This window comes from Chrysochloris asiatica, unplaced genomic scaffold, assembly GCF_000296735.1.
Source record: "Chrysochloris asiatica unplaced genomic scaffold, ChrAsi1.0 scaffold00009, whole genome shotgun sequence".
Classification (NCBI taxonomy): Eukaryota; Metazoa; Chordata; class Mammalia; order Afrosoricida; family Chrysochloridae; genus Chrysochloris; species Chrysochloris asiatica.
Genome location: NW_006408527.1, coordinates 36,268,982 through 36,278,923, shown reverse-complemented (window position 1 = coordinate 36,278,923; position 9,942 = coordinate 36,268,982). Strand labels below are relative to the sequence as shown.

Here is a 9,942-nt window from a genome sequence, read left to right as displayed (position 1 = left end):
CATGGTTAATAAAACATTTCTACTCTAACTCTAGATTGTAGATTTTAAGTTTCTTTTAAAAAAATTTGAGTTGTATTTTCTAAGTCCTGAATTTAAATCCCTGTATGACAGCTGTTGCTTTGTAAAGATGCCTAAGCTGATTTTAAAGTCATGTTTTATAATGCTTGTTGTTAAGTACCTTGGAGTCAGTTCCGAGGCTGTAAATTTTAATAGGTGCAGACCACCTCATCTTTCTCCCTTGGAACCGCTAGTAGTTTCGAACTGCCGACCTTGAGATTAGCAGCCTGATTCGTAACCACTATGCTAACGGAGCTCCTTTATAATGCTCAGGGAGAGAAAACCAGGTTGGCAGTTCTCCTCTCAAAATTCACTCTTAACACTATTTTTTATTTGGCTATTTGCACATTATAAAAGCTGCAAGGACCCAGAATCTCCTCAATATACTGAGAGAGCTTTCAAAAACAAGAACTGTCCCAAAAAGGAAGCCTGCGATAGGAAATTCACTGCTAGAGGACCTAAAATGGAATTATTGTTATTATTATTTTTTAAAGAAATCAATATTATTTTGAACCCCATCATTTGCTAACTAAGCGGGACCGATGAGTTTTAAAGTCATTTATAATCCTAAATGCCTATATTTATTTAAAATATTTATGAGCAATGAGTCATTTTATCCTCGTCTCTCCTCCCCAACCCTACCAGTGATTGTATTCAACTAACTTCAAAACCTAACCTTGTATTTTCATGTTTTTCAATTTTATATGTTCTTTATAAATGGACTGTAACAATTATTTCAAATGACTAAATTATATTAATTATATGCTGAATTTCCTCAGAAACATGAGCAGGTGGACTTGTTGGATTTGTAAGAAATGCAGAGATGAATCTAAGAGACCCCCTTCAAAGTAAGTAGCATTTTCTTCCGATGATCACTGTAAAACATATCCATCACATAAGAAGTAGGTGTATTTTAATTAAACGTTATCTTAATATAGATTTTATAAAGGAAAATTTGCATCTAAACATGAACGATAAGATTTCAAGACCATTTTCTAAAATTCAGAACACTTAAATCCTTATTATTCAGATTTGTTTCTTTTCAGACATTTTCTCAAATTTTTTTGTTATTCTTGGCTTAGGAGTTAAATGTTTCTAGAGGGTCTTATTATTAATAAAAATTCTTCATGTTTTATAGTTTTCTATTGTTTATGTTAATAAGATTCTTTGATCCAAATTAATCTAATACCAATGGTTCAAAACCTCCACGTATTAAGGGTTAGAATCATTCATCTCTAGATGGAGGTAAGGTTGGAGGGGTAACTAAATGCTTACCAAGCTCTCAAGTCCCATCAATATTCTGATATACCTAAAAATATAACCATTTCAAACCACTGACCTTTTTATTAGTTGTTGTTGTTAAGTGCTGTCAAGTCAGTTCTGACCCATAGCAGCCCTGTATAGGGTTTCCGAGGAGCAGCTGGTGAGCTTGAACCACCAACCTTGCAGTTCAAATGGATTTGCAGTCTGACACATTAGCCCGCAGTGCCAATCCACCAGGGCTCCTTTGGATGAAAGCAGTAGCTACTAAAATCCCTACAAAAGAGTAACAAAATATTTTAATTGGATTACTGACTTCACATAATTTTTAGAGCCAGAATTCCTAGAGGTTATTTGTGTGTCCCCAGACTGATCCAAGGAGTCTTGATCCTTGGTACAACAGGGTAAGCACAAGCCCACCAGTGATACCTTGTTGTTGTTGTTATGTGCCGTGGAGTCAGTTCTGACTCATAGCGACCCTGTACAGGGTGTCCGAGGCTGGAAATCTTTATGGGAGCAGAAAGCCTCATCTTTCTCCTGAGGAACAGCTGGTAGTTTTGAACTGCTGACCTTGCTGCTCGCAGCCCGATTAGTAACCACTACGCTACCAGAGCTCCTTAGACACCCTATATAGAGTTGTTATGAGTAAAAACTGACTAGACAGCACTTAACAACCACAACAACCTGATCCAAAAGAGTCCTAGTCGGGTAGTGGTTAAGAACTCAGCAGCTAACCCAAAGAACAAAGTTTCAAACTCACCAGCAGCTCAATGAGAGAAAGATGTGGCTATCTGTTTCCATAAGCTCTACAGCCTTGGAAATCCTATAAAGCAGTTCTACCCTGTTCTATAGAGTTTATCTGAGTCAGAATCAATTTGATATCAACAGAAGGAGACCTCAGTCTCTGGCTACATCTGTCTTCTATAGTCAGAGCTGCTGACATGCATGTTCTTATCCTGGAATACAGGAATACTCCAAAATGTTTACAAGTTACTCGGGGTGGGGGTGGGGTGGGAGTGTTCCGACTCATAGTGAGCTTGTACAGGTTTCCAAGGCTGTAAATCTTTATGGGCACAGAAAGCCTCATCTTTCTCCCACAGAACAGGTGGTAGTTTCAAACTGCTAACCATGAGATTAGCAGCCCTGATTCGTAACCACTACGCTAAATACAGAGTTGTGTCTACAGAGAAACACATAAGATTGATTTGGGAGCAGCTTCCTTCTTTTCTCCTGATCACTCTGCATTTCTTGCATTTGTTACCTGCCTCTTAGACCCATCATCCAGGAAAGGTAAAGTCAAGTAAAGATTTCACAGTCACAGCATGCTGCTAGCTGACTGTCATCTGATAGTTGCTTTACTCTCACTACCTAATTTAATCTGCATGGTAACTTCATGAGATAAATAATATCATCCCCATTTTGTAGATAATAAAACTTGATATGGAGTTTTCAATTAACACCCAAAGTAAGTATGTTGTTGTTGTTAAGTGCTGTCGAGTTAGTTCTGACTCATAATGACCCTGTATAGGGTTTCCAAAGAGTGGTTGGGGAGTTTGAACTGCCAACCTTGTGGTTCAAACCCACCTTGAGGTCCAGAGCATTATCCTGCAGCACCACACCAGGACTCCAAAAGTAAGTATAGCACTGGGATTAAAACCCATGAGTGTCACGTTTCAAATGATTTTCATTTCCTTCTCCACAATGTCTTGATATTTCAAAACATCTGGCCTGAATCCATCATATATGTCTAAAAAAAGGGAAGGAACACAAAATTGAAATTTTTATCTGGAAATTTAGGTGGCTGCAGGGACACAGGTGTTTAGAATAATAATTATAAGGGCATCTGGATAGTTATGAAGCAGCATGAAATTTATGGGATACCCAGAGAATATTCTAAGAAAAAATGAGGTCAAGCCAAAAACAAATTGCAGTTCACACCACAACTTTACCTCCAACCATGATAATTCCACTCATGATCTACTTCCATAAATCTCATAAATCTTAGGGGTAAAATAATTCTTTGACCAATGATTGTTGTTGTTGTTGTTGTGAAGTGCCATCAAGGCAGTTCTGACTCATAGTGACCCTGTATAGGGTTTCCTGAGGAGCAGCTGGTGAATTTGAACTGCCGACCTTGCAGTTTAAACGGCTTTACACTCTGGTGCATTAACCCACAGCACCACACCAGGACTCCAGTGATTGTCAACACCCAATTTTTCTCATAAGGATCCCTGCCTGGTAACATAGTGGATTATGAATTAGGCTGCAAACCACAAAGTTGGTAGTTGGAATCTACCAGCTACTCCCCAGGAAAAAAGTGAGAATTTCTGCTCCTGTAAAGATTTACAAACTCAGAAACCCAAAACAAGGTTGCTATGAGTCAGAATTGACTCCACAGCACAAAGTCATCACCAGCAATTCGTCTCATATGCATATGAAAGTTGGACAATGAATAAGGAAGCCCATCAAAGAAGTGATGTATTTGAACAACGGTATTGGAAAAGAATATTGAAAAACTCATGGAGTACCAGAACAAACAAATCTGTGTTGAAAGAAGTACAGCCAGTGCTCCTTAGAAGCAAGAACGGCAAGACTTCTTCTCTCATGCTTCAGACATATCATAAGGAGGGAACAGTCCCTGGGAGACATTACGCTTGGTCAAGTGGAGAGTCAACAAAATCGAGGAAGACCCCCAATGAGATGGACTGGCACAGTGGCAGCAGCAATGGGCTCAAGCATAACAACAATTGTGAAGATGGTATAGGACTGGGCAGTATTTCATTCTGCTGTGCATAGGATCACTATTAGTCAGAACTTACTCAACAGCATTTCACGACAACAACAATTTTTAAATGGAGCCTTCAGGGGGTGCAAATGATTAACAAATTCAGCTCCTAGTTGAAAGTTTAGAGGCTCAATCCACCCAGAGGCACCTCAAACAAACAAACAAAAACCCTGTTGATCTATTTCTGAAAAACTAGTCATTGAAAACGTAATGGAGTATAGTTCTACTCTAACACACAGGGATCAGAGTCAGAAGCTACTAGGAATGAGTCCGAATCTAGTAGGGGCAACTGGTTTTGTAGTAATTTTTAACCCAAGATGCTGATGGTATCTTCAATTATGCTATAGCTTTTATTCTTTCCCATATCATGGGGATGGGTAGAAGAGATAAGCATGCAATATGAGGGTAAGTAAAGTAAAATTTCATGAATGAACTGGAACCAAAGTAAGAATACTTTTTGACTTACCCTTATATTGCATGCATATCTATTCTACCCATGTCTCTGTGATCAGTGGATGGCTAAACACAAGTTCTCTCACTTGTCTTAGTCTCACTGGGGTGCCTTCAAAAAAAGATCCAGTCAAAACAATGGCGTCCAAGTGGATCTACTAGGCTAGTAAAATTCAAGATAGAGAAGTCAGATCAGAAGGCTATGGCAACAGTTCCAACTGTGTATTCTAGATAGATTTTTCTTGAAGGGCACAGGACAATCACAGTGGCTTATTGAAAATTTTAAGAAAATTGAAAAAGTGCATTCGTGAGAAAAAAAATAAGGAAACTTGCACCCAGGAAGTTTTGGTTTGTTTATTTGTTATTTTTGTTTGTTTGTTTCCATAATGATAATATACCTTTAAGGTAGCAAGAGATGTCCTCTGAGAATTTCACTGGGAAACCTTATTCCACCCACCATACAGCCCTGAGATCTTGTACCTTCAGACTTCTTTTCATTCCCCAAAGTGAAAAAACACTTAAAAGGAACTTGATTTGAGTCGTTAATTCGCTGGATGGCAATTGACTCAAATCAAACAGACTCAACACACTCAGAGCTAACAACTGAACAAGAAAAACAAGGACATCAAAGCTGCGGTCTTCACGTGGTGTAAATTGGAGAGCACAGAATTCTTTGAGGAAGAGTTGTTGTTAGGTGCCATCAAGTCAGTACCGACTCACAGTGACCCTATGCACAACAGATGAAAACACTGCCTTCAGAAGTGTACAGACCTAGATGGAGGATATGTTGAGAAACAGAAGCTTTACATTGTGATATTTTTATTTAATAAATGTTTCCATGATTTTGTAGCAATACTTACCCTAATATATTTTGCTTAACACTTTCTGTATCGAAAGGTCATTTTAGGGAGCTGTTTTTCAAGTTCTAATAAGAGAAGAGAACAATGAGTCAGTTAGCATTTCATGGAAATATGTTTTTGAAAGCAATCTAAACAGCAGTACACTGTTAAGCCTCAGTACTGATGCAAACAATCCATCTAAAACTGACAGGATCCTACTGAAATTTTAGAAAACAAAGGAGAGTTGGCCTTTGTTTCAGAACACTCAGTATCTTCCCATGTTCTACATGAGCTTTTAACCTCTGTTGAGTACCTGCTAATGCTGACGGCTGTTCTTCAAAGTTTAATTATTGGGCTAACCAAGGAACAGGGCTGTCTTGGATTAGATGCAGTTTTTAGAAAGAGGAAAATTTACTTCATAAATTGAATGATAATAAACAAATTTTTGAATGACAATAAAACAAATTGACTATTTTGTTTTAAAAAAGAGAAAATAAAACTATTCATATGCAAGACTATATAATCACTTGCTAATTCACCTCAGGAAGCCCAACAAAATGAACAGAAAAAAAGCTTCAAAGCCATTGGCACTCACAGATCTTTTCTGAATGTGAACCGGTTTTGTTTCCTCTGGTTAGGTTAAATGTGTTTTATTCACAGTGCTAAAAAACAAAACCCCCAATATGTACAAATAAATAAAGAAATTGAGCAAATAATATACTGAGAAAATATCTGTGAGCCCTGGTGTGGTACTGTGGGTTAATTTGCTGGACTATAAGGTCTGTTCAGTGGTTCAAGTTCACCAGCAACTCCTCAGGAACCCTATACAGGGTTGCTGTGAGTCAGAATTGACTCAACACTACTAACAACAGCAATTAATATCTTTATATATATTGTTGTTGCTGTTGTTAGGTGCCATCAAGTGAGTACTTACTCACAGGGGCCTCATGCACTGCAGAACAAAACATTGCCCAATCCTGGGCCAACCTCACTATCAGGATTGTTAATTGGTGTGGCACTGTAGTATAAGCACTGAACTGCTAACCACAAGTCAGTGATTCAAACCCACCAACTGCTCATTAGAAACCTTGTGTAGGATCCCTATTTATTATGTGAGTGCCTAAAAGCAGATTTTGTGATAACCCCTAAGGCCCCAGTAGATAAATGAGCAAGTACATTATCTTACAATAGTGTAACCCTTTTGAAGCAATTTGGCAATTTGTATAGGAAGTTTTTTAATGTGCATTTTTGGGACCCAGTTTTACTCAGCATCTGCTAATCTCCTATGGAATTATCCCAACTATGTGGCAAATATTCATCACAGCTCAGCTACATTTACTTGTAATAATGAAAGAAGAGAACTAACCAAAATGCTCATTCTGAATAATGAAATCAGCTATGGTATATTCTCTTATAGAATGCTTCATTGCTGTTGTTGGTAAGTGCCATTGAGTCGGTTCTGACTCAAAGAGACTGGGTATAGGATTTCCTAGTAGCAGCTGGTGGATTTGACCAACTGACCTTATGGCAACAGACTGGTGCTCATCCTACAGTTCCACACCAGGACTCTAGATGTTTCACTGTCATACATGATGGAGGTGGTGTTTATATGCTATGAAGTCAATTCCAACTCCTAGAAACCCTTACTGGATTTCCGAAGCTGTAAATTTTTACGGGAGCAGAAAGCCTCATCTTTCTCCCATGTAACAGCTGGTAGTTTCGAACTGCTGACCTTGAGGTTTGCAGCCCAATACATAACCATTACATTACCAGAGCTCCTTATTATAAATGATACTGTCTAAAAATAATTATAGTTTATAACTACAAATTGTAATACTATAAGTGATTATTAAGGTAAGTATAAAATATGAAATGCTTATAGAACAAGGATGTATGGTATGTGTATCTAATCATACATATAGCATGATTGTTTCTTGGTTAAACCTATGTAAACACACATTCTACAAAAGGACTACAAGGGGATACATCAAAATACTAAGGTGGTAATTTGGAAACAGGGAGATTATAGGACTGTGATTCTTTATGTTGTTTTGTCTTACTAGTTATTTTACCATATTATTAATACTTCATTCAATGAACACATACTTATTTTATAATTTTAAGACTCAAGAAAGTAAAAATAAAATGTAGATCAAAACCACACACAAATGGTGTATAACTGGATTTTGGCATACTTCTGGATAATATGTTTCTATTTAGTTCAGCAAAACCTTAAGAATATATTCAGTAAATCAAATACTTTTCTTTTCTTTTCAAAGCTTAACTTTGGAAGAAGTATTACAGTGGGCCCAGTCTTTTGAAAAGCTAATGGCTACAAAATGTGAGTAATACATACATATTACCTTTGGAATACCAACAGCCTCTTTCTTAGAAGTACAATGGGTGTACTAGGTGATCAGTGCATGCCGCTCTCCTCACAGCTTGTTGGATGACAACCGCCATGGTTAAAAAAAGAAAATCTGCAAGTAGTTTGTCGTGTCAACCTCTATTATTTTCTCTGGTGATAATTAAGACAAGATGACTCACTGTGAATATTTATTCTTCACAAGTATATATATAAAATCCTTTGGGAGAATGCTTAAATAGTAACACATATGGAAATAGACTGTTTCACCATACCCTTCTAAAGTTAGGATGAAGAAACAAAAGTGCCATTGTTAGTGCCTTTAAAACAAATATTAAATTTGAGAAGTGATTTTCTAAGGCTCCTTTTCAAACTTTGCTTCTAACTTTATCAGTGTCTGACTTAAGTGAGGTGGGTGACATATGCATTAATGTACAATTGCATATAAGTGTTAATATGCAAATAGTATAAATGAAAGACAGTAGAAATGGATATGAGGGAGAAAAAAACATAGATTCAATACTAGAAATATGAAGGTGGCTGTAGATTCATATAAATTTGAGGTAGGAAATGGGGAGGTTGTGCCCGCTATATAATTGCCTCTCAATGAATAGTGGTTATCATTTTGCTGTTGTTGTTCAGTGTCTTCGAGTCACTTCCAACTCATAGTGACCCTGTATAGGGTTTCCAAGGAGCACTGGATCATAACAAACTATAAATGACATTGGTTTTGCTCATGAGGAACCTGTGTATAAGCCAAAAGGGGTTATTGAATAGTTCAAAATCAGAAAATGTCTGGATGCATATTCTTTCACCATACTTTTTCAATCTGTATGTTAAGCAAATAATCTGAGAAACTGGATTATATAAAGAAGAACATGGCATTAGGGGTTGGAGGAAGACTTATTAACAACCTGTGATATGTAGATGACACAACCTTGCTTTCTGGAAGCAAAGAGGACTTAAAATACTTACTGTTGGAGATCAAAGACTACAGTCTTCAGTATAGATTACACCTCAGTAGCATAGTGGTTACAAATCGGGCTTCTAATCTCAAAGTCAGCAGTTTGAAACTACCAGGGATTCCACAGGAGAAAGACGAGGCTTTCTGCTCCCATAAAGATTTACAGCTTCTGAAACCCTATGCAGGGTCACTAGGGGTCAGAACTGACTCCATGATACATTACCACCACCATAAAGAAACCCAAATTCCTTACATCTGGACCAAAATATAACATCATAGTAAATGGAGAAAAGATTGAAGTTGTCAAAGACTTCATTTTATTTGGATCCACAACTCATGGAAGCAGTATACTCATACTGCTTGGATCCACATACTCATGGAAGCAGTAGCCAAGAATCAAAGGATGTGTGCCACTAGGCAAGCCTTCTGCAAAAGACCTCTTTTAAAGTGTTAAAGTACAAAAATGTCAGTCTGAAGACTAAGGTACACTGATCTAAACCATGGTATTTTCAATAGCATCAAATGCATGTGAAAGTTGGACAATGAATGAGGAAGATCAGAGAAGAATTGATGCATTTGAATTATGGGGTTGGGGAATACTGAAAGTACAATGGACTACCAGAAGAACAAACAAATCTGTTTAGGAAACAGTGCAAACAGAATATTCCTAAGAAGTGAGAATTGAGAATTCTTCTCATACTTCACACAAGCTATCAGGAAGGCCTAGTCCCTGGAGAAGGACATCATGTTTCACAAAGTGAAGGGTCAGTAAAAAAGAGTAAACCCAACAAGATGGAATGACAGTAGCAGCAACAAGGGGCTCAAACATCACAATTACGAGGATGGTGAAGGACTAGGCAGTGTCTCAATATGTTGTGCATAGATTCACTGTGAGTCAGAAATGACTCAACAGCATCTAACAACAGCAACAACAAATCTTAATAGAGATGCTGTAGAAATGGGAGATACATAGAAAAGTGGATTTACAATCACCTAAAAACTGAGAATGCTTCAGATTGGGAAGCTCCACTAAGTAATGACTGAAATCTAAAGTGCCAGAAAAATATATGTAGAAGGCTTGTACTTTGTAAATAAAAGTCTTATAATAAGCTTTTTTTTTTTTTTTAATTTATTCAATGTTTTTATTTTGGATTGAGTGAAAGTTTACAGGGCACATCATCAGCTTCACATTCAACCATTCATATAGCTTGTTTCATTACAT

The 9,942-nt window shown here is 37.3% G+C and overlaps 1 protein-coding gene across 1 annotated transcript in view; it reads left to right on the top strand.

The window, feature by feature from the left end:
• The first annotated feature begins 840 nt into the window (after positions 1–840).
• The window catches only part of RGS13 (regulator of G-protein signaling 13), a 22,215-nt gene continuing 13,113 nt past the window's right edge, over positions 841–9,942 (top strand). The window contains exons 1-2 of the mRNA XM_006834185.1: positions 841–905; positions 7,671–7,732. Of these exons, the coding sequence (XP_006834248.1) occupies positions 841–905; positions 7,671–7,732 (127 nt within the window). The remainder of the gene's footprint in view (positions 906–7,670; positions 7,733–9,942) is intronic.